This window comes from Medicago sativa, chromosome 6 (assembly GCF_051527215.1).
Source record: "Medicago sativa cultivar Bolivia chromosome 6, Bolivia_mono, whole genome shotgun sequence".
Taxonomy (NCBI): domain Eukaryota; kingdom Viridiplantae; phylum Streptophyta; class Magnoliopsida; order Fabales; family Fabaceae; genus Medicago; species Medicago sativa.
In genome coordinates this window covers 30250837-30277454 of record NC_140754.1, presented here as the reverse complement: position 1 = coordinate 30277454, position 26618 = coordinate 30250837, and the positions used below count along the sequence as shown (strand labels likewise).

Sequence of the window (26618 nt, the reverse complement as noted above, 5' to 3'; positions counted from 1 at the left end):
GACACTTGTTTATTACTATAGATATGTGTTTCCCATGCTTATTAGTTATATTTTGAATTGGTACTATCATCTTTTATTTTTTTTCTTACTGCCACTTGTTTCTCTGCTTTAATTTTCTACACCCTTGCTCTTTTCTCCTGTGCTTCCTCCTACAAAATCTCTAGTTCTATATTTGGGATGGATGATTTTGAATGGCCCAATAATAACAATGCAGCTCATGACTCGTTTTTCTCCTTCTCCTCAGACATTTATTATCCACTACAAATCCATTTAAAATTCATGAATTCTTATTCCAATTTGTCTCTTCCATACAGGGTCATAAGATATTTCATTCCATTGGACATCTTCCCGCGATAGACTGCGACGAAGAAGAGCTTGGCAATTTAGTCTAAAAAGAACATATAAGCCTAATAATATAATATTGGCTTAATTAATGATTTGGTCCCTTAAGTTATTTGTTGGTTACATTTTGGTCCCATAAGTTATTAACGTTACAATTTGGTCTCTTAAGTTATTTGTTGGTTACATTTTGGTCCCATAAGTTATTAACGTTACAATTTGGTCCTTTAACTTATTTTTTGGTTTCGGTTTGGTACCTTAACTCTTCCTCCGTCAACCACTCTGGTCCTTTATGTTAGGATGAATGTGTGATCAAAACGAAACCAACAAATAAGTTAAGGTACCAAAACGAAACCAAAAAATAAGTTAAGGGACCAAATTGTAACGTTAATAACTTATGGGACTAAAATGTAACCAACAAATAACTTAAGTGACCAAATTGTAACGTTAATAACTTATGGGACCAAAATGTAACCAACAAATAACTTAAGGGACCAAATCATTAATTAAGCCTATAATATTATAGTTATCTCTAGCATGGTCATAACCTGATCCGTGAAGAGTAATCAAAGAGCCCCAAGAAGATGGTATAGACTCCATAGAACGGGAAGGAGCGGCATTCTCATCGGTACTTGGATTCCACAATACAATTTTACGGTGTCGATACGGGCAAAGAGTTAAAGTAGTAGCTTCAGACTCGAAAATTTGCGCTTAGAATAAAATTTAGCAGGATAAAAAAAAAAACTCTTAAATTTCTCATTGAGTAATGAACTTGGTCATACAAATTAGAAAAATTCAGTCTTTCTCTTAAGGAATCACCAACGCCAATGATCCGGCATTGGGGTATTAACTAGAGCACAATCAAGCAGGACGAGTTTTCCGGCAAGCATCATCTTTGGAGATACGACTGTTTCTTTCCATTATGCTTCATAATTAGGCCATTTAGTTCTTATTTGAGGCTACTCCACCCCGCTGCCTTCTGGCGAACCCTATTAGATTTTGGATTATATAATCAGAAAAGCCGAACACTACAGGAAAATATAACCCATTTAGCACACCAATGGTTGGTTTCTTTTGATTCCAGCGCCCCTATAGTAGCTAGAGCACTAAACCACATTTTCTTTTTATCTCATTCTCTTTAGCTTCAAAAACATGTCTTACTAATTGACCAATAATAATAATAAAACAATATTTGACTCAATAAATCAAAAATGATAATTTATTGTCCAGAAAAAAAAATATATTGTCGGTTCTCTTACTATTAATTTCATTTTCGAGAAATCACGAGAAAAATGTATCTTACTATTAATTTCATTTTCGAGAAAAATATATTGTCCAAAAAAAAAATCACGAGTGATATCAAGATTCTATTATAAAGTCGGTTCTCTTCCAAGTCGAAAAATCATATTTAAAACTTTCATGGTGCATGACATGCTTCTCCTCAATATGCCACAATCCACAACAAGCAATGCTACAACTACAGGTTAGGAAAAGGTACACTGAATCCTATATATTATCTCAAAACTTGTCCAATAATAAAACAATAAACCATTACAACATTTTTCAATCCAGTCCATTCATTCGCAAATCAAAGGAAAAACAAAAAGGACAAGGTCCAACCCAAAGTGTAAAATCATAAGCATGTTACTCAACGAGAGTATAATCTACCTCATGTAGATGTTTAAAACACCAATCTATGTAAGGTTGTTTTGAGCGGCAATAAATAGGAAGTGGAAGTTCAATATGGTTAATACCAGGAAAAATGAATTCTGGCATTTTATTGTTATCTCCTTTATACACCTTGTATTTGCCACATGGAAGATCAATGACATAGATAGAATTGTTCTCATAACCCCACATGCGAGGGTTGCTCAGTGCATAATACTTTTTCCACGGAGCATGAAATATTGCAATGTCACCCAAAGATTCCAACTTGACATAATCCATGGTAGAGAAGTCTATCTTGTACACATTAAACATTACCTTTGACATAATATTAAGCACTAAAAGATATCCATCACAACTAACCAACCCTATGTGTGCGCAAGAATTAGTAGAAGTTACACCAGGAGTACTCTTGAGTTCTAAAAAATGTATATTTGCATATTTCAAGCTGAGTATCCCTATGTTGGCGTTGTCAGTGACAACATATATGATATTATTAAAAACAACAAAGTCAACAACCTTATGTGGTGCCGAATAAGCAATCCAACAAAGATTTTTAGATTGATAGACATGCAAATTATCAGAATTTCTACATAAAACAACCAAGACAAATTCCTCTGAGCCTTTGGAAAAAGCAAGCAAGACTTTGCAAGAAAAACAAGCGAAAACCACTTCGAAGACTGAGTTATTGATTAGCATCTTTCTTCTTGTAAATGGATTAATAAGTATAAATGAATTATCTTTTCGTGTCATGATGAAATATCCGCTAGAAGACCCTTGGTAGGCAAATCGGAAGTTGTTATTGATAATCTTTGAGTGATAAACTTTATGGTGTGGTAAGCTGAAGAAGTAGAAATATTTCTTTAAAGAGCACCTTTGAACAAGTAATGGTTCTTGGGATGCCATGAAATTCCTCCAATAAATTTTATGAAATTCTCGCCAATTTTTGCATACACTACCAAATTGAAAGAGGTCATCAAAATCTAGATTTCTCGAAATGATGTCAAGCAAATCCCAAGGAAGTTGACAGTTCTCTTCTACCTTCTTTTCTTGTCCTTTGAACCACAGCAAACGATGATGTTAGGTGATTTACAAACATGTTTTTTTTTTCTTTCTATATTTCTAAAACATATGATTTTTTTATTATTGTCCCATAATATCATAGATAATGTGGAGATAAAAAAAATATTGATTTTCCCATTTTTTCGAAACAAATATCGAGACCAACATATAAATATAATACAATATAATTATGTATTATCCATATTTTTTTGTTTTATGTTTTTCTGTAAGTAGTTTAATTTCCAATCCTACCTAGTCATAGCTTTGCCTGTATAGCCGGTCCCATTTCCATATGGAAGGATAGGGTTGTGTTAGGCCTCAACAACAACCGTAAAACTTTTTTCGAATCTCTATGACATGGACCAAATATGTAATGGTGTGAATGCTAGGTCATATCCAGTAAGCAATGTGTTGTATAGCTTAAGTACAGTGTCAAATGAACGAGATGCAACATGGCCACCTCGATGCAGTGAAAAATGAGTTTTCACGTCTTCATGAATGGTTGTGGGTAAAGACGTCGGTTCGTAAGAGTAGGATTAATTTTTTGGCATGGAATATAGGCACTCTTTCGGGAAAGTCTACGGAAATAGTGGACAATATGACCAGAAGGAAGATTATTTTTGTGCATATAAGAAACTAAATGGTTGGATGAAAAGGAAAAAGAATTAGATAATTCATGATTTAAGATTTGGTACTCTGGCAAAGTTAGATCGAGGGGGTTAATGTTATGATGGATAAATAGTGGAAGAAAGATATTGTAGATTTAAAAACAATAAGTGATCGAATCATAGCTCTAAAATTTGTAGCGGAAAAAAACACCTTTAATGTTATTAGTGAGGGGATTTAAATGTACATGTCGGGAGTGTTGAGAGTGGTTTTGAGGGCTTGCATGAATGGGGTGTGGCTTTGGAATAATAAATGCGTAATGTAAATCCATCCTATAGTTTTTTTGTGAGCTTTTGATCTTACTTTAGCTAATATTTAATTTAGGAAAAGAGAGGAGCATCTTATCTTATCACATATACAAGAGTATTGTGGCATCTTCCAAGATAGATTTCTTTAATGTTAGATAATCAGGCATAAAAATTTGTTTGTATCATAAAGTCATAGCTAGAGAGACCTTGACTGCTCAACATAGGAAGCTATAGTGTGGCTATCAAGTGGTGGCATTTAAAGGGAAAAATAAAGGTCTTTCCAACACAAATTCACCCTAATTGATGAATTACTATTCACTAAACTACTTGACATCAAAATAAAATAGAATTGACACCAACATTATAGGCTCATTTAAATGTAGGAAACTCATCCATTACCATACCTAGCTACAAACAAATAATATACGACCTTCCCTTATATTTAAACAAGGTTTTTTCTAGATTATCTTTGAAGAATGGTGGGTAATTTACCCACCAACCAATGAAAAACAGCAATTTATTGTTGGAGTCAAGATAGTTCAGGGATACCACCTAAAAAGGTGAATGTTCATTGGTTGAGGTAAATTACCCACCATTCTACGTCCTTTTGTGAAGATAGATTAACCACGACAATAAAAAAAAAGCGGATAGAAGCGTTTGCAAAGATAGTGTATATAATATGAAAGAAATATCAACATATGTGAAGTCCATGAATCATAAAAACAACTACTAACCAGTCCTATGACCTCCTCGTTGTTCATCATCATTGATTGGAATTGGAAGTGTGATAAGATAATGCTTCATGTAGGCGTTGAATCCCAAAATTAAATGATTATGCCCTTTAAGTACCTTGTTCATCCTTTCTTTGAATTTTTGAACTTGAAGTCTAGTGATTTGATAATCATTCATCCAGGTCTTAAAAGCATGTATGTCTTTTATAAACTCTTCATACTCTCCCCTCTTACCATGAAACACAGATTTTACTTCGTGGAGAAACCCTAGAACTGGAAGTGTGATTCCATGTTCGTTTGCCATGGAGGCTGCTTAGCTCAATTTGCTGAATTAAAGAACAAGAAGAAACCGATCCTAAATTAAAGAAAGCGACTAATCCAAAATTCAGATTGGATGCGTGTGTTGTTGTTGTACTTACGAGTAAAACGACTTCATAACCCTAATTTTCTCCCCCCTCCCATAAAAAACATAATCTTAATATCATTTAATTTGAAATTGTTTTTAGATTTTTTGTAGATCCTGGTTTTAAAAAAAACAATAACAAAGAGAAATAATGCTCTGTGATTTTTTTTAAAAGTTATAACGAACAACCCCATAGACCCTGTTTGTAACAAATTTAAATAAAAATGATTTTGACATTCAATAATTTAGAGATTTTTTTTTTCTAAATTAACATTAAAAAATAATCAGAGCGTGTTTGACATTCAAAAATCATATTGGTTATTAACTTTCAAAAATAGTGTTTGGTTGTATGAATTTTTTAGTGGATATGATAAAAATTCGAAAAAAAATCAGTTATAAAAAAAATAGCAAATTCAGAGCCAAGACTTTAGGGTTGAGGATTAGGATTTAATGATGCAAATTTAGAGCCAAAATTTTAGGATTGAGTTGTTGCAAACCTAATAAGGGATTAGTGGAGGGAAAAAAATTAGGTTAAGTTGCTGCAGACTTAACAAAATTAATAAATAAGGATTACTAAATTAACATTAAAAAATAATCAGAGCATGTTTGACATTCAAAAATCACTAATAAGGGATTAGTGGAGGGAAAAAAATTAGGTTAAGTTGCTGCAGACTTAACAAAATTAATAAATAAGGATTACTAAATTAACATTAAAAAATAATCAGAGCATGTTTGACATTCTAAAATCATACTGGTTATTAACTTTCAAAAATAGTGTTTGTTAGTATGAACTTTTTAGTGGATATGATAAAAATTCGAAGAAAAAAAACCAGTTTAAAAAAAAATAGTAAATTTTATAGCCAAGATTTTAGGATTGAGGATTAGCATTTAATGATGCAAATTTAGAGCCATAATTTTAGGATTGAGTTGTTGCAAACATAATAAGGGATTAATGGAGGAAAAAAATTTAGTTAAGTTGTTGCAGACTTAACAAAATTAATAAATAAAGATTATTTAATGTCAAAATCATTTTTATTTTCACCCGTAACAAACTGGTCATATGATGTCGTTTTGTTATAACCTAAAATATCACTTTTAAAGGGCACGATAGTTGTTTGTTATAGACCTAAAAAAAAAAATCTAAAAACAATGTCAATTGAAAAGATATTAAGGTTGTTTGTGTGGGAAGAAGAGCTTATGGGAGAACTTGTTTATTACTTCAAAATGTGACTTTGAGGTTGATAACGAGGACATGTGGCTTTGGAAATTTGAATCGAGTAATGATTTCACTGTTCGAAGTGCTTATAAAGTCCTGCAAATGCATGTGGTACCATTCTAGGGCATAAGCCCTCATCGTCGTTGAGCATAAATATACTCCTAGGGCATAAACCCTCATCGTCGTTGAGCAAAAGCTCCTAGGGCATGAGCCCTCGTCATCGTTGAGCAAAACCTCCAGGGCATGAGCCCTCGTCTTTAAATGAGTATGCATGGACTCAACATCTCACGTCTTAGAAACTTCATGAACATCTTATAACTTCTTGACTTTTACCGACATTTTCATCTTAATAAAGATCAACAGCAACATATGCAGCACTTATAAATTCATTTCATATCAGCATCACAACATAACAGTATCAAATGATAATAATAGCATCTTAAGCATCACATCAACATAAGCATCATAATAACACATAATGCATATACGATTATATATATCATCAGTAACAACATTAAATCATCTTATAACAACTCCACAGATCATCATTAATATTATATTCAAACATCAACAATTCATCATATAACATCGTATTCAAACATCAACAATTCATCATATATCATTGTATTCAAGTATCAACAATTCATCATGCATCTTTGTAAGAACATAAATCATCATGCACAACATATTTTCATGTCAAACCAAGGCTACTGGAAAGATATCACAATTATCAGCAACTTTCATGTTTACAACAAAGATCAATTAAAAACAGAAACATATGAACAAAACGCAAAAACATGAAACAGAGAATGCTGTCACTGTGCAATTTCGCTAAGACCGCCTTGTAGTATTTTCATCATAACTAAAAGACCAAACATCATTTTCACGTAACCAAAGCCACTGGAAAGCTAACAAAATTATCTAAAACTTTCATGTTTACGCCTAAGACCAATTCTGTACCGATCAATACTAGTTTTCATTATAAATTCGGAAAAGTTGTGCTGAAAGTCCATAAAAATTCACTGTGACCTACGTGCAGTAATTTGACCATAACTCAAGTTCTATAAATCCTTTTGAAGTCAAACCAACGGCATTAGAAAGCTAACATTCATACCTACAACTTTCGTGTTTACACCTAAAGCCAATTCAAAACTGAAATGTGTGAAAAAGATGCAAAAACATAAAACAGAGAATGCTGTCAGAGAAGCTCTTGGGAAAACTCCTTTTTTCATCCCAAAATCCCAATTTTGAATCCCCTAAGCCCAAATTTGGTCCTAAAGTTTGTTTAAACGTTTCTAAACATGAAAAGACACCCAAATCCATATAAAACTTGAACTAAAACACCCTTCAACAAAAATCACCATTTGACCCATTTTTCATGAAAACCTTCAAGAACAACATAAATTCACTTCAAGCTCTATGATTATGATTACCCATGGATTATCTAAGATCTGTACACAATTTCTACATCAATCTAACAACTTCTCGTCATCTAATCATCAATTCTCTCTCAGAACCCTAATTCGCAAATTCACACAAACTAATCCTAGAACATGTTAATTGCAAATTCAGAATTATAGATTTAATATTACCGAATGATAGTCTCGCCCTTACCTTAGAATTATCGATTGGCAACCCTTCTCTTGGTTCTTCTCTCCTCTTGTTCTCTTCTCTCTAAACCTTGTTTTCTGCAAATCCTTGTTTTTTTTTGAATATATTAGTCTTTCAACCTAATATCTCCTCTATTTATAATACTAACTTCTCTTCTTAAATCTAATTAGGCCCAATAACTCTCTTCTTTCTATTTCAGCCCCCAAATCTACTTATTCTAATAATTATATTTCTCCACTAACTATATTCTTCCACTAAATATATTCTTCCACTAAATATATTCTCCCATTAGATATATATACAATAGGGGCTACTAATAAACATATTTCTACACCAGATAACATATATATTTCTACACAAAATAACAAATATATTTCTACACCAAATAACATATATATTTCCACACAAAAGAACAAATATATTTCTACACCAAATAACATGTATATTATACTAGTAAATACCAGCGTATAACATAACAAAATATCACTCATCAAAATAAGTCGACTAAATTATAAAAAGACATCTAATCTCAATAAAATAATAAATAATAAAAGTAGGGCGTTACAGCACGGTCGAACCTGATCATCATGCCAAAAAACACCCAAAGACCAGAAGGTTGGCACGGCCCGTGCCCCTAGCTGGCACGGCCGTGCCCGACCCCTATGTAAGCATACCCACAAAAATTTTCTTCTTCTTCCCTCATTCTCCAACACAAACATCTCTCCCCCTTCAAACTTTTCTCTAAAACCTCCATAACCTAAAACCTTCAAACCTTCATATCTCCCTCAAATCTTCACCAATTCACACAATTTCTTCACCAAATCAATTCCAAACATCATTCCAATCATAACCCTTCCATCAAAAACAACTTTCATCCACTCAAACCCAACTCACCCAAATTCGTAACCCTCATTAACCTAATCCAAAAACCATAAATTGTTCACCAATCTCAACAACTAAACACACAAATCTTACTTAAACCTTAACCCCATAACTAAAACAACCTTTTCCACCAAAAATCTTTCCAAACCCTAACCTTCAGCAAAACCACACAAAACCAAAACAAGGTCAAGGTCAATGGCTTCAAGGAGAAGTGGGAAAGAACCAACAAGCTCTTTAGGAGGACCTCCACCAAAGAGACAAGCACCGACAAAGAATCATGGAATACAATTCAAGGAAAACAAGCAAAGGGATAGGTATAAAGTTCTAACCTCTAAACCTTTACATGCTTGTAGATACTCTGATTCTCATAGTTTGAATGTGCTAGGCATTAGAGATAAGTTGCTAGGAAACCTAGGATGGATTGATATGTTGAGACCTATGAGGGGTTATGAAAACTTCACCTATGAGTTTTTAAGTTCAATTGTTTTTACAAAGGATAGGTTGAATTTTGATAATCATGATCATAGAGTTTCTTTCCGGCTTATGAACATTGATTATGAGATGTCTCTTCAGCACTTTTGTGATGAAATAGGCTTCGCAAATGCGGGGTTTATCCATGACTCTTAGGATCAAGATTTAAAGCCGGCTGACTATCAACCCGCTATCTTTTGGAAACGTATAACCGATCATAGGAAATTTAACACAGGTGCCAATAAAGCTAGTAACATTCACAACATTGTGCTTAAGTACCTTCAGAGGGTTATGGCTTGCACCATTTAGGGTAGGACTGAGTTGGGAAACACTAGGACGGATTAGCTTTTCATGTTGTGGGCTATGCTTTACAACCATCCTGTGATCACTTGTTTATACTTGCTTAATTATCTTTCCTATGTAGGTAATAGGTCTGACGGTGAGGGAGAGATAGTAGTAGGTGGTATCATCACATACATAGCTAGGCAATTTGGAGTGGGTGAGGATGAGGGGATAAAACCTATCGAGGGGAACCATAGGCTTAACATAGAGACCCTCATCTCTATGAAATTCATAAACATCGCCCACCCATGCAATATGCACTCAAGCTCAATGTGCCTATTTTATTTCTACTTCCTAACCCATCTCGGTCTAACACCGAGGTGGAGGAAAATTTGTTGTATGTTGATGATGTCCAGATACATAGAAATAAACTAAGGGGCTTGTAAACATGTCATACAAAATAGAATTTAAATTTTTTTAAAATCATCTTTACCCTGACAAATCATACAAAATAGAATTTGAAAGCCCCATTTAAACATCATGGTTTGAATACTAAAGGAAAAATTTGAAGAAAATGGCAAATTACCTTTCTTTTGGAGAATATTTGAAGACCCAAATTAATTAAAGAAGGATTTAACAGTTTGTGGGGTCTGTGATGAATAGAATGAAATAAGTGGAAAGTGGATGTTAATATTGCGCACAAGTTCATAACCCTAATCATAAACACAAGTTCAGAACCCTAATGAAATCACAAGGAAACCATAAACATTGAACCCTAGAACACCCTAAAGCATAACTATAAAAATAATTGAAGAATAATTTAATGAAATTGACAGAGGAAAGGTTAAAGAAAGAATGAAGATTGTACCTGAATGTTGTTGAACTGATGATTGATAAAGCTGGAACCCAAACCCGGTCGACGGAATCCAGTTACAAAGTGAACTGAAAGAGGTGGCGAGAGAGAACAAGGTGAGTGAGGGTGACAGAGCCGCAATGAGAGGTGGCGAGAGAGAGTCAGATGCAATGGGTGAGACTTTGAGAGGCAAAGAGAAAGTTTGAGAGAGTGCACATCGCACATTCAAGAGAGAGATAATGGTTTGAGATCTTTTTTTTTTTTGTTATAATAATAGTTTGAGATCTGTGAGACGAATTTTTTTTTAATTAATTTTTTGTTTTCGTATTTGGGAAAAAACTCTTAAGTGAAAGCGCGCTTGAAAAAAAGCCAAAAAAACCTGCGACTGTTGCGGCTGCCAGTCGCAGTAACCGTCGCAAATGTCTATTTTACAACAGTTAAGAGATGGGGGTCGCAAAGGAAGTGTCGTAAAATGCATTTTTTCTTGTAGTGCATGAGGAGCAAAATCTAGATGAGGGAGAAGGTGCTCACTTTCACCATGATGAGGAGCCCCATGATGAAGAGCACCATGACCAAGAAGCCGGTGAGCTCAATGACAATGAAAGATAGGCATGGATGCAAACTGAGATTGAGAGGATAAGCACCGAGCAACAAAGGCAAGGTGTTGAAATATCCGGGCTAAGAAATGATGTCCAAAGGGGCAACCACATGACTCAAGAAAACAATGAAATGCTCCGAAGGATGATGCAACACCTTCATCTCCAAGGTCCTCCTTATGGACCTCAATGAAAAATTATGGGCTTTCCTCTTCCTCTCTTCCCTTATTTTCCTCTCTTTCTCCTACTCTTTCTTCTTCCTCTACTCCTTCTTCTTCTTCTCTTCTCTTTTATTTTTCTCGTTTTGAATCATTGAGGAAAATGCTTCTCCTAAGCGTGGGGGGAGCGTAATAATGTGTCTTGGGTCGTAGTGTTCCAAACTCCCTTGAACTTTATTCTTTTGTTTTGTTTTTATTGCGAAAGGCATGATTAAGTAGTTTGTTTTTATTGAAAATTGTGACATAATTTTTTTTTGTTGTCTCCTCTAAATTGGTTATTTCTTGTACATGAAAGTGAATTCTTGTGTTTTAAGTATTCTTGATATACCCACATCTTGTTTTATTGTGAATAAATTCTCCAATGAGAAATGCACAAGTTGCATCCCTTGAGTAAGTGTATGAATAGGTATTTTAAGGAACACGTTCTAATTTTAGTGGTACATTGAGTAATGAACTTGGTCATACAAATTAGAAAAATTCAGTCTTTCTCGTAAGGAATCGCCAACGCCAATGATCCGGCGTTGGGGTATTAACCAGAGCACAATCAAGTAGTAGGAGTTTTCCGGCAAGCATCATCTTTGGAGATACAACTTTTTCTTTCCATTATGATTCACAATTGAGCCATTTAGTTCTTATTTGAGGCTGTTCCAGCCCGCTACCTTCTGGCCAACCCTATTAGATTTTGGATTATATAATCAGAAAAGTCGAACACTACAAGAAAATATAATCCATTTAGCACACCAATGGTTGGTTTCTTTTGATTCCCGCGCCCCTATAGTAGCTAGAGCACTAATCCACATTTTCTTTTTATCTGATTCTCTTTAGCTTCAAAAACATGTCTTACTAATTGATCAATAATATTAATAAAACAATATTTGACTCAATAAATCAAAAATGATAATTTATTCAAAATAACTTTAAATTAAATACTAAAATAAACATTGACTAAAAATATGGTATGACTGATTGTCATCCCCATGTCCAAAATGCCTCGTAAAATGCTTGTTGTATTGTAAGGCAAGGGGAAAGGAATCACTATTAATTTCATTTTCAAGAAAAAAAATCACGAGTGATATCAAGATTCTATTATAAAATCGGTTCTCTTCCAAGTTGAAAAACCATATTTAAAACTTTCATGGTGCATGACATGCTTCTCCTCAATATGCCACAATCCACAACAAGCAATGCTACAACTACAGGTTAGGAAAAGGTACATTGAATCCTATATATTATCTCAAAACTTTGTCCAATAATGAAACAATAAACCATTACAACATTTTTCAATCCAGTCCATTCATTCGCAAATCAAAGGAAAAACAAAAAGGACAAGGTCCAACCCAAAGTGTAGAATCATAAGCATGTTACTCAACGAGAGTATAATCTACCTCATGTAGATGTTTAAAACACCAATCTATGTAAGGTTGTTTTGAGAGGCAATAAATAGGAAGTGGAAGTTCAATATGGTTAATACCAGGAAAAATGAATTCTGGCATTTTATTGTTATCTCCTTTATACACCTTGTATTTGCCACATGGAAGATCAATGACATAGATAGAATTGTTCTCATAACCCCACATGCGAGGGTTGCTCAGTGCATAATACTTTTTCCACGGAGCATGAAATATTGCAATGTCACCCAAAGATTCCAACTTGACATAATCCATGGTAGAGAAGTCTATCTTGTACACATTAAACATTACCTTTGACATAATATTAAGCACTAAAAGATATCCATCACAACTAACCAACCCTATGTGTGCGCAAGAATTAGTAGAAGTTACACCAGGAGTACTCTTGAGTTCTAAAAAATGTATATTTGCATATTTCAAGCTGAGTATCCCTATGTTGGCGTTGTCAGTGACAACATATATGATATTATTAAAAACAACAAAGTCAACAACCTTATGTGGTGCCGAATAAGCAATCCAACAAAGATTTTTAGATTGATAGACATGCAAATTATCAGAATTTCTACATAAAACAACCAAGACAAATTCCTCTGAGCCTTTGGAAAAAGCAAGCAAGACTTTGCAAGAAAAACAAGCGAAAACCACTTCGAAGACTGAGTTATTGATTAGCATCTTTCTTCTTGTAAATGGATTAATAAGTATAAATGAATTATCTTTTCGTGTCATGATGAAATATCCGCTAGAAGACCCTTGGTAGGCAAATCGGAAGTTGTTATTGATAATCTTTGAGTGATAAACTTTATGGTGTGGTAAGCTGAAGAAGTAGAAATATTTCTTTAAAGAGCACCTTTGAACAAGTAATGGTTCTTGGGATGCCATGAAATTCCTCCAATAAATTTTATGAAATTCTCGCCAATTTTTGCATACACTACCAAATTGAAAGAGGTCATCAAAATCTAGATTTCTCGAAATGATGTCAAGCAAATCCCAAGGAAGTTGACAGTTCTCTTCTACCTTCTTTTCTTGTCCTTTGAACCACAGCAAACGATGATGTTAGGTGATTTACAAACATGTTTTTTTTTCTTTCTATATTTCTAAAACATATGATTTTTTTATTATTGTCCCATAATATCATAGATAATGTGGAGATAAAAAAAATATTGATTTTCCCATTTTTTCGAAACAAATATCGAGACCAACTTATAAATATAATACAATATAATTATGTATTATCCATATTTTTTTGTTTTATGTTTTTCTGTAAGTAGTTTAATTTCCAATCCTACCTAGTCATAACTTTGCCTGTATAGCCGGTCCCATTTCCATATGGAAGGATAGGGTTGTGTTAGGCCTCAACAACAACCGTAAAACTTTTTTCGAATCTCTATGACATGGACCAAATATGTAATGGTGTGAATGCTAGGTCGTATCCAGTAAGCAATGTGTTGTATAGCTTAAGTACAGTGTCAAATGAATGAGATGCAACATGGCCACCTCGATGCAGTGAAAAATGAGTTTTCACGTCTTCATGAATGGTTGTGGGTAAAGACGTCGGTTCGTAAGAGTAGGATTAATTTTTTGGCATGGAATATAGGCACTCTTTCGGGAAAGTCTATGGAAATAGTGGACAATATGACCAGAAGGAAGATTATTTTTGTGCATATAAGAAACTAAATGGTTGGATGAAAAGGAAAAAGAATTAGATAATTTATGATTTAAAATTTGGTACTCTGGTAAAGTTAGATCGAGGGGGTTAATGTTATGATGGATAAATAGTGGAAGAAAGATATTGTAGATTTAAAAACAATAAGTGATCGAATCATAGCTCTAAAATTTGCAGCGGAAAAAAACACCTTTAATGTTATTAGTGAGGGGATTTAAATGTACATGTCGGGAGTGTTGAGAGTGGTTTTGAGGGCTTGCATGAACGGGGTGTGGCTTTGGAATAATAAATGCGTAATGTAAATCCATCCTATAGTTTTTTTGTGTGCTTTTGATCTTACTTTAGCTAATATTTAATTTAGGAAAAGAGAGGAGCATCTTATCTTATCACATATACAAGAGTATTGTGGCATCTTCCAAGATAGATTTCTTTAATGTTAGATAATCAGGCATAAAAATTTGTTTGTATCATAAAGTCATAGCTAGAGAGACCTTGACTGCTCAACATAGGAAGCTATAGTGTGGCTATCAAGTGGTGGCATTTAAAGGGAAAAATAAAGGTCTTTCCAACACAAATTCACCCTAATTGATGAATTACTATTCACTAAACTACTTGACATCAAAATAAAATAGAATTGACACCAACATTATAGGCTCATTTAAATGTAGGAAACTCATCCATTACCATACCTAGCTACAAACAAATAATATACGACCTTCCCTTATATTTAAACAAGGTTTTTTCTAGATTATCTTTGAAGAATGGTGGGTAATTTACCCACCAACCAATGAAAAACAGCAATTTATTGTTGGAGTCAAGATAGTTCAGGGATACCACCTAAAAAGGTGAATGTTCATTGGTTGGGGTAAATTACCCACCATTCTACGTCCTTTTGTGAAGATAGATTAACCACGACAATAAAAAAAAGCGGATAGACGCGTTTGCAAACATAGTGTATATAATATGAAAGAAATATCAACATATGTGAAGTCCATGAATGATAAAAACAACTACTAACCAGTCCTATGACCTCCTCGTTGTTCATCATCATTGATTGGAATTGGAAGTGTGATAAGATAATGCTTCATGTAGGCGTTGAATCCCAAAATTAAATGATTATGCCCTTTAAGTACCTTGTTCATCCTTTCTTTGAATTTTTGAACTTGAAGTCTGGTGATTTGATAATCATTCATCCAGGTCTTAAAAGCATGTATGTCTTTTATAAACTCTTCATACTCTCCCCTCTTACCATGAAACACAGATTTTACTTCGTGGAGAAACCCTAGAACTGGAAGTGTGATTCCATGTTCGTTTGCCATGGAGGCTGCTTGGCTCAATTTGCTGAATTAAAGAACAAGAAGAAACCGATCCTAAATTAAAGAAAGCGACTAATCCAAAATTCAGATTGGATGCCTGTGTTGTTGTTGTACTTACGAGTAAAACGACTTCATAACCCTAATTTTCTTTTATAAAGGCTGCGTGTGTTGTTGTTGTACTTATGAGTAAAACGACTTCATAACCCTAATTTTTTTATAATCTACAAATTATTTAATGTCAAAATCATTTTTATTTTCACCCGTAACAAACTGGTCGTATGATGTCGTTTTGTTATAACCTAAAAAATCACTTTTTTTTTTAAGAAAACCTAAAAAATCACTTTTAAAGAGCATGATATTTGTTTGTTATAGATCTACAAAAAAATCTAAAAACAATGTCAAATGAAAGGATATTAAGGTTGTTTGCGTGGGAGGAGGAGCTAGTGGGAGAACTCTGTTTATTACTTCAAAATATGACTTTGCAGGTGGATAGCGAGGACATGTGGCTTTGGAAATTGGAATCGAGTAATGATTTCAGTGTTTGAAGTGCTTATAAAGTCCTGGTTCATCAGCATAACAGTGACACTACGGTTTCTCTGAAGGCCATTTGGCACAAGGCTGAAGGTCGTTCTTTTTGCTTGGCGACTGTTCTGTGCAGGTTGCCAACTAAGGATAATTCTTCGTGGAGTTATAGCTCCCGATGCTAGATTGTGCGTTGGTGGTTGTGGTACGATGGAAACTTCCCCTCATTTTTTTCTTCATTGTCAATTTTTTGGGGAAGTGTGGCACTTTATTCATCGTTGGTTGGGTGTCTGTTCGGTCATTCCTAGTGTGCCTACGGATTACCTCAATCAGTTTGGTTTTATGGGTGGCAATTGTTCCAAAGTGCAGTAGTCTATTATGCATTTGATATGGTATGTTACTGTGTGGGAAATTTGGAAGGAAAAAAATAGCAGGATATTTAACGTCAAAGAATGTTCAACATATTAGATTGTTGCAAAGATTAAGTCACTTACTTATTTGTGGTTGAAGGCGAAAATCGCTAATCGCTCTTTCAACTATCATGCTTGATGGCTTAGTCAGCTCACTATGTTGGGCATCGACAAATGTTTTTTCTTTCTCAGTTTTTTAGATATTATGTAGTTCTATTTCTTTTCCTTTGTACATATGTTTGTGACTTTGTTCTTTTCCTGGTACTTGTGCTAGGAAGAACACCTTGATTAGGGTAATATATTCCATTTTAGCCTCTTCAAAAAAAAAATGAAAAGATATTAAGAGAAGCTTTTTAAAAAATAAATTTTTTTATAGGGAAAAATATGTATAAAAAGACGAAGGTAAGTTTTTAACGAAAAATCCATTTGATATAGTTTGTACCAAAAAAAAAACATTTTTTTTTGAAAGGAGAAATCCATTGCTTCTCATTATCAATCAAAGAAGAAATACATGACGGTACATTATCATAAACATATGGGAGCTAGCATGAGATGGGCTACCCTAACTAATTCATGAGCGACCCCATTGGCTTGCCTCCTATTAAACTCGACATGAGAGTTCTGAAACTAATCTGAAACAATTGTTTACAAGCATGCATAATACATCCAAATTCATTGTCATCCTCTTAACCGAAAATGATCAACCACTATCTTGGAATCTAAAGCAAAGTCGACATTATCATAGTGAAGCTCCGCCATTAATTTCAACGCCGTATGAAAGCCTACAGCCTCACCCACAGCAACAACACCAAGAGGGGAAAAACAATTTGTTAGTTGCATCCAAACAAATGATATTGTTTTTTTGTAAAGAAGTGATTGTTATTACGATAAATAAAGATGAAGGTAATTTTTTTTAATAAAAAAAAACCATTTGATATAATTATGATAAATAAACGCAAAATTGATTATATTTTTTGATAAAATCTTTTTAAAAAATAATTTATAAATTATTGAATGTCAAAATCATTTTTTTATCTATAAAAAATGAGCTATATATTTAATTTACATTTATTAAAAGTAAGCTTATGATGTTCATGTGTTTTTATATCACACTTGTTCAATTTTATGCAATAAGTACCTTCCTGTGAGGTTTTCATTAATAGGCAATCAAATGAATGACAATTATTTCAATCTTTAGTATAAAAAACGTTTTAGTAAAAATGAATTATGATATAAACATTAATAAATACATTCACATATCAATAATATTAAAAAAAATTATATGGAAGTAACATTTATATACTTAACAAAATACGGGAGCAATATTTTCACCTAGAAAATAAATAAGAAAAAAACACAAGATTATTTCTCACAGATACATATCTTTGTATCTAAATTTATTCAATTATATCTTATTGATAATCACAAATAACATTACTTTGGGAAAGTTACAATTTTTTTCACTTATAAATCATACACGGGATTAATATTTATTACAGAATAGATATCTATTTTTCTAGAGAATTGCACATTTTCAAGATTGTTTCTTTTGTAAAAAATAATTTGCCCCTGTTTATCTTAATGTCATGGTGTAAATTTTGTTTTTATTGTTATAGATTATCAATTATTATATCTTTTGATTTAAATAATATTATGATCATAGTAGTTTTAAAAAGTATGGAGACTCTTTGCCTGGGTTTATACGCTCGCTTGAGCATCGCCGTTGACTTGTATCAAGATAACACAACATGAACATGAGAAAAGAACGAAAGAGTGTCAAAGAAAGCTTCACGAACGCTTGGTGCTTAGCAAAGGTGACAAACCATATACAACGAAGGAGGTCTCAATGAAGTTATCAAAAATATGAAAAACAGTAAATCTTTGGCATCTAATTTTGCTTGGTAGATGGTTTTTGAATTCATATTGGAATTCACAAGGCACCATCAATATGAAACCAGAGTCCGTTCGGCTTTCAAAGTTGACAAAGGACTTTAACACGCACTCCCAAGGGAAAACTCATGCCCATTCATGGATTAGATTGATGGAACTTTCGTAGGAGTACTGGTACGATAGAACTCTCAGGAAATAGCAGGAGCAATTGGAAGCCCTCTAATACCGCTACTAAAAAAAAGAATTTTCAGATGCTATGCGCGTGTGTTAGTTGGTGTTTATTTTTTTACGCCATATACTTGACAACATTATGGTGGAAAAGAGAGTTCGCATTCAAGTTAGTAGTTGAGTATGAATGGCTTCAAGACTTTTGTGCACATTGTAAGCGACTCCGCACCAAAACACCATCAATCTAAAAACAGTAGCCAAAACACGATCCTTGTGCTCCCCCCCCCCCCCCCCCCCCCCCCCCCCCCCCCCACACACACACACACACACACACTCTACAAACCTGGGCACACCTCAAAGAACAGCATGTCCACCTCGACCCTAATCAACACCAACAAAAAACACAACAGCACCTGAGAACTACTACATGCCATGACCCTCGAGCCACAAAAAGTCTAAACCCACCCAACCACCCACGCCAAGAACACCATTCATAATAGAGGCAATCTATTAATCTATCAAGGAAAGGCTACCGAGACAGACAGTCGTTCGTGCTCCAGGACTGCTCATAATAGAGGTGACTTGCGGTCTTTAATCTAATAAGACTCCAACGCCATGACCATCATTGATAAAAAGCATCAAGAACTTTTTATTTCTATTGCCACTATCCATCTTTCTCTTAACAAATCCATTGACTCTTCAGTTACAATGCCATTAAAATCACCATCTCCTGCATATTCATATTGAACATATTAAAAAAAATAAAAAATTAACATACTAGAGAAATACGAGGAATTAACATATGTAAACCATATTTTTTGCACAATTTTCATGCAAACAAAAGTTGGGGAACTAAACTAAATATCTTTGATTAGTTGTCGTAAATAAAATATTAGTATTTTTTTTAAAATCATTATTATCGATAATTGGTATAGTATTTTGTTTTTTAAATCTGATGTCTCTCTAAAAAAGTTTTTTAACCGTTTTTTCAACTTTTTTTGGGTCAAAAGCTGATATTTCTCATCAAAACTAATGGCTACTGACGTCCCTCATTTTTCTCATCTTGAAACAGTCATATGTATACATACATGTATAGAAAAAATCACAAGCCAAGACACCAAGGCCATCAAAACGTTTTCTCATCTTGAAAAGCTGAATTTTTCTCATCAAAACTTTTATTTTAGTATCTTTACACTATTTTTACTACGGAAAAATTCAAAGTTCTATTTTTACTATTTATGCAAGATGCAAACCACCATAAACAAAACGAACAAGTAAAGCCAAAACAATCATAGGTCTTACAGAACCAATCAGAAGAAAAAACACACAGAACACCACAGGCTTCTACATCAACGAAACGGTGAGTTGCTAGAAGATGCATAAACAGTTGAAATATCAAAATCTATGCAACATAGGCAAATATGAGTGAAGATCCTCTCCATTTTTTAAAATATATATCAAATTGGCAATATCTATTACTATAGTTTTGGTGTATAAATGTCTAATTAATGTGACATATTTTAGAAATGGATATTGCCATTTATTTTAAGAAATGAAGAGGATCTCAACTCGGCAAATATATGCTCATAGGCGGCAGGACTAAAACATAAATTATACTAAATTTTTGGTGTATGAACTAAATTATACTAAATTTACTAAAAGATTACTACTAATACAAGGTAAGGTTGTGTACAAAACATCTAATGGTGGAACTCCTTCACAGACCTTACGTATGCGGGAGTTTTAGTGCACCAGCCTTCCCTTTTTACCAAATTTTTATTTCATAATGTGAAAAGTAATTATTGTGCTAACTAAAATTTATTCTATTTTGAAATGCTAACTCAGATTGTATTTCTTTTGATGGTCATTTTGCTAAACTGACACTCATTTTAATGCAGGAAAAAATGTCCAGAAGAAGAGCCAGTTTTGACAATGAAGAGCCAGTTCTGAACAACAACAAAAAAAGAACTAAACAAACCAACTCTTCAACGTAAGATTTCTGCTAACCGTTGTTATATATTCTTTATTTTCTTGGCTCCTATTTTAAACAAATCAATGATGCTAATATAGTTCTGCCAAAGAATGACTCTAATTAAAACAAGGTACTACATCCATGGGTGGAGCCAAGGCCCAGCTAGCCTGGGCAGTTGCCCAGGCTCTAGCCCAAAACTTATGCAATTTTTTATGTAAATCCTTCTGAATTTTTTATATAAACTCCTGTAGATTTCTTATGTATATTTTTATGTTGGACAATTTCTTTAGATTTTTGATTATTTTCTTGCAATTTCTTATATAAACCCCTCCGAATGTTGATTATTTGCTACAAATGCAATTTACTACGCTTTAAAGCTTTAAAACCTGTAGCCGAACCTGATGTAAGCTAAGTTGTAGGTCTTATAAACCGGTCTATATTTTATTTTTTGACGTAAGCTAAGATGTAGGTCTTATAACCTGGTCTTTATATTTTATTTCTTGAAAAGTCTGATGTATTCTCATCCCTTGTATTATTCTTTTTAGATTTTAATTTATTTATTATTATTTTATTTTTTATCTTTTTTTTTGTTGTAGAAAACACAAGTTCACTAATCTCATTATTATTATATAGGAACGACATCGATCGAAGACTTAAGCAAATTGTCATGACAACGACAACGTTGTCTTTGCTTTTAATTATGTTGGCTGGAATGAACATATCTACACTGTTTGGTGAGTTCATCAAAACATATGAAACTACAGTAACAGTCATAATCCTTGCTGTTGTTTTATCTGCTCAGATAGTACTTGTTTATGGTATGACAAAGCATCATGTCCCTTACAACAACAACATCAACAACGACTTGATAATCTTATACGTTTTGCTGCAATCATCTATTATATCAAGTATAGAAGTAAGCCTTGTTTCGTCGCATTTCACCGCAATAATCACTTTTCTCTTGTGCCATTTCACAATGTTATGGTTTGTCTTTCTTAACATGGGAGAGAGATATATTTCTACATTTGTGGTTATGAGTTTGATGTCCTACCTAGTGATTAATATTTTAAAGAAATTTTGGTGTCGCTATAGCTACCCCCGTGACATCTGGTTCTTGCCATAGAGACTGTGAATGATGATAGACTCAGCTGTGGACGATGAAATACAAATTCATGTCTCATGCTGGTTTACATCAGAACTATTTATTTAATGTTCAATTCAAGAAAAGATTGTTTAGTCTTTGTAATAATTGATATTTGTTGTTTATTTAATTTAATGTTCAATTCAAGAACAAATTGTTTAGCCTTTGTAATAATTGATATTTGGATGGAAATTCTATTTACTATTATAGCATTCCTTGTTGTATGTATTTTAGTTTTATTTAATTTTAATTTTCTATTGTCATGCATGACATATTATTAACCTAATTTTAATCTTTTTATTTGATTAAAAAGACATTTAGATTACTAACCTCCCACTAATGGCCAATCATGACCGTGACATATTAGAGAATATCACAAACTTTTTACAAAAACTTTTGATTTTTTTTTAAGGAAAATTTTACGAAAACTTTTTTTTTTTTTGAAGAAATCAAAATGAGATGTGATAACTATGGTGTCGGAGGGACGTCAAATCGCGGGGGAGGAGCATGGTTGGCAGTGTTATGTGAAAACGAGAGACTAAGGGTGCGCTACTGTTGTGGCGCATAGTGGTTTTTAGCGCCTTCGTCATTAGCTGTATGTCCTAGTGGTGGGAAGTGAGAACCTAGATATAAATTAAAACCAGCAAATTTCAAATGACAATGACGTAATCAAATCAAACAATAATCACAACCAAATTAGTACAAAAAGCAATATACAAATGAGTTCAAAGATGCTTTCGAAGAACAGACCTCACATCCCTTGGCATCACTTATTTCCATAACAAATTTCAAAACACCATAGTTGTCCCTGCAACAAATAGTTCAATACACAATTTGTGTTGTCACCACAAACACGAAATTGTGCCAAAGAAAATAAAATGCGAAGGTTTTAAAAATTAGCAGCTCTTAGATAAACTCTAGTCATGTAAAATGTAAGAATTTGTCGTTACGCGACGCTAAACAACAGCGGTGAAGGGCAGACCAACTGCAGAAAATAATTAGGAAACCTCGATGTAACAAAAATGCAGCAAGTATTTTATTTTTATTTTTTAAAGCAAAAGAAGGGGTGCAAAGAGGTCTCCTGCTGCAGAACCCTAAAATTCAGCAAGTATTGATAATCCCATATGTTGAAATAATCAGCAAGTATTGATAATACCATATGTTGAAATAGATATCAACAATGTTTTTTCAAAAATGGATACCCTGCTTTGTTTTTTCAAAAATGTTGGGATACCATTGCAGGCTCATTATACAATTTTGTTAGTCAGGTTTGGATAAATCCTTCTCTCATCTCTTCTATTAATAATACACTGATTGTTATGATACCTAAAGTTGATAAGCCTGATTTTGTTTCTCAATTTAGACCTATTTCTTTGTGCAATGTTATTTATAAAATTATTTCTAAAGTTATTGTTAACAGGATTAAGCCTTTGCTTGATAATATTATCTCACCTTTTCAATCTAGTTTTATTCCGGGTCGTAGCATCCATCATAATATTATTGTAGCTCAAGAGATGGTGCATTCTATGTCCAAAATGAAAGGTAATAAGGCGTTCATGGCTATCAAAATTGACTTAGAAAAAGCTTATGATCGTCTTAATTGGAACTTTGTGGAGGAGTGTCTTAAGGAGTGTAAGTTTCCCCCTAAGCTAATCAAGATCATACATCATTGTATATCTACTCCATCTTATAAAATAATGTGGAATGGTGACAAAACTGAATCTTTTTACCCATCTAGAGGTATTAGACAAGGGGATCCTCTTTCCCCTTATTTATTTGTCATTTGCATGGAAAGGCTCTCCCATATTATAGCTGATCAGGTGGAAGCTGATTACTGGAAACCTATGCGTGCTGGCAGGTATGGTCCCCCGATTTCTCATTTACTTTTTGCTGATGATCTTCTTCTTTTTGCAGAAGCATCCATTGAGCAGGCTCATTGTGTTTTACATTGCATTGATATGTTTTGTCAATCTTCGGGGCAAAAAATTAATAGACAAAAAACTCACGTGTATTTTTCCAAGAATGTTGACAACCAACTTCGGGAAGATATTATTCAACATACAGGGTTTAACCAGGTTAACAGTTTGGGTAAATATCTTGGGGCGAACATAGAACCAGGTAGAACTTCAAGAGGTCATTTCAATCATATTATCAACAAAATTCAAAACAAGCTAAGTGGTTGGAAGCAACAATGTTTAAGCTTGGCAGGTAGAATCACTCTTTCAAAATCTGTCATCAGCTCCATTCCTTACTATCACATGCAGTATGCTAAGATCCCTAAAACCATATGTGATGAGATTGAAAAAATTCAAAGAGGTTTTGTGTGGGGAGACTCGGATCAGAGGCGTAAAGCTCATTTGGTAAGTTGGGATGTATGTTGTCTTCCGAAGATGCATGGTGGTCTTGGTTTCAAGCGGCCTCATCATATGAACGAGGCATTTCTTATGAAGATGATATGGAATCTTATCAAGCAACCAGATAAGCTCTGGTGTAGAGTTCTTTACAGTAAGTACGGTAGAAATAATGATCTTAATAACAGTATTAGCTCCCAACCTTATGACTCTCCCCTGTGGAAAGCGATTGTAGGAATCTGGGATGATTTTAAGCGTCATGTTATTTGGCAAATTGGGGATGGAAGAAGTACTAACTTTTGGCTCGATAAGTGGGTCTCAAGTAATACTTCTCTCTTCTCTTCTGCTAATCAATCTTATGTGGATACTACTATTTCAGTTAGGGATGCTCTTAATACTTCTGGTGACTGGGATCTAAATTTTTTGATGGATAACTTGCCTGTGGACATTGTTAACCAGATTTAAGCCCTTCCAACCCCTTCTGATTTTGATGGTCCAGACACTGTAGGATGGGGAGGAACTAGCACTCTCCAGTTTACTGTTCAAAGTGCTTACAATTTGCAGCAAGAGACCTCTTTGGCTGTGAGAGGTGATTGGAAGACCTTATGGAACTGGAAGGGTCCCCATCGTATCCAAACTTTTATTTGGTTGGCCGCTCATGGAAGAATCCTTACCAATTATCGTCGTAGCAAGTGGGGGGTTGGTATCCCCCCTACTTGTCCTTGTTGTGCGAGAGAGGATGAAACAGTCATTCATGTCCTTCGTGATTGTGTGCACGCCACTCAGGTATGGCTCAGACTTATTCCGTCTAATTACATAACTAATTTCTTCTCTGTTGATTGCAGGGAGTGGATCTTTAACAACCTTAATAAAAAAGGGATTGGAGATAATCCTACTACTTGGCAGACTACTTTCATGACAACATGTTGGTATTTATGGAATTGGCGAAACAAATCTATTTTTGAAATAGGATTTCAAAGACCAAGCAATCCTACACTGGTAATTCAAAAGTTTACTAGAGAAATAGAAGACAGTACGAAGCTGGTGCAAAAAAGTCCGCATCAAAAGGAAACTATATATATCGGTTGGGTGCGACCTCAGATTGGTTGGGTTAAGCTTAATTGTGATGGTGCTTGGAAGGGATCTGGTACTCTTGCAGGGTGTGGAGGGCTTCTTCGAGACTCTGATGGCAGATGGATCAAAGGCTACTTCAAGAAGATTGGAATGTGTGATGCTTTTCATGCTGAAATGTGGGGCATGTACCTAGGTTTGGACTTGGCGTGGAGGGAGAATACCACTCATCTTATAGTGGAGAGTGACTCAAAGATTTTGGTCGATATGATTATTGAAAATTGCAATTTTGGTGGAACAACTCCTACCTTGGTCAAGCGTATTCGACAACTTTTGAGTTTGAGTTGGAATGTCAAAATTACCCATACTTGGCGTGAAGGCAACAGAAGTGCGGATTGGCTTGCTAATTTCAGCATTTCGATGGATTCTCTAGATCTTCATGTCCTGGAAAATCCACCTAGCGAGCTTCAGAGTCTTTTGTTTGATGATATTTCCGGGGCTTGCATGCCTAGGAACGTTCGTTTAATTTCTTAAGTCTTCTTTCTCTTTGGGCTTTGGCCCTCTTTTGTACCAAAAAAAAAAAAAATGAAATAGATATCAACAATATTTACTTTAACACATGACATTATGTATTCTTGCTAGTAAGAGTTTGACTTTGTAACTTAAAATTATAGAGTTCAAATCCCTTCAAGACTGGTTGTAAAATGATCATTAATTTTCACCTCGTTAGGTCTCAATCTCAATTATGCTCGCTCCCAATTTCGATGAGCTAGTTTGACTTTTTAAAAAAATATTTTTCATTAATTTCATATTAAGTAATACTCCGTAATAATAATTTTCTAATCCACATACGTAGTAGTACTGCTAGTTTAACTTTTCAAAATGATCATTAATTTAATCTTAATTAATAATAATAATTTCTATTTCACCCAAAAAAATAAACAAATATATGTACTTGTTATACTATATATAGAACTAGTAACAGGTCATATTAACATACAAAATTAATTTGAGGTTCCCATATTTATCAATATTATCAGAAAAATGAAACCCACCAAATTATCATCATCATCATCTTTGTTCATCATTTGCTTGTGCCTCATATCTTATGATGCTGTTCCAGCATTAGGTCTAAAGTTGTATGAAGAGTTATGCAGTGAAGCCCGAAAATATTCTCAAGATTGCTTAGATCTTTTGAAAGGTGACTACAAAATTGTCGCAGCCATAAATTATCAAGATCTCTCTGGAAATATCTTGGATTTGGCAATAAAGGAGGCAACATCTTATCAAGTGTATCTTGGTGGAAAGACAAAAGAATTTCCCAATGATCAAGCTGTCAAAAAATGTGCAACTCAATTCTTAATAGGTACTCTTGCATCATTTGTAAGTTCATTGAGACATTTGATGGAGAAGAATCTTCAAAGTTCAATATCTGATGCACAAACTGCTGGTTTAGGTGCTG

The 26618-nt window shown here is 34.0% G+C and overlaps 2 protein-coding genes and 1 long non-coding RNA gene across 3 annotated transcripts; 1 reads left to right on the top strand and 2 right to left on the bottom strand.

Annotated features, from left to right (window-relative positions):
* Positions 1-1852: 1852 nt before the first annotated feature.
* On the bottom strand, positions 1853-5128 carry LOC146914443 (uncharacterized). Its single transcript, XM_085717310.1, has 2 exons — positions 4715-5128; positions 1853-3059 (listed from the first exon to the last, which is right to left on the bottom strand). Exons 1-2 carry the CDS (start codon positions 5013-5015, stop codon positions 1984-1986), a joined length of 1377 nt encoding a protein of 458 aa, XP_085573436.1. The 5' UTR covers positions 5016-5128; the 3' UTR covers positions 1853-1983.
* Positions 5129-12532: 7404 nt separating this feature from the next.
* On the bottom strand, positions 12533-15747 carry LOC146914442 (uncharacterized). The gene is made up of 2 exons (XM_085717309.1): positions 15334-15747; positions 12533-13680 (listed from the first exon to the last, which is right to left on the bottom strand). Exons 1-2 carry the CDS (start codon positions 15632-15634, stop codon positions 12605-12607), a joined length of 1377 nt encoding a protein of 458 aa, XP_085573435.1. The 5' UTR covers positions 15635-15747; the 3' UTR covers positions 12533-12604.
* A 4023-nt stretch (positions 15748-19770) lies between these two features.
* On the top strand, positions 19771-21946 carry LOC146914441 (uncharacterized). Its single transcript, XR_015014200.1, has 3 exons — positions 19771-19981; positions 20520-20611; positions 21227-21946. It is a non-coding gene; the product is annotated as an uncharacterized LOC146914441 (long non-coding RNA).
* Positions 21947-26618: the final 4672 nt, after the last annotated feature.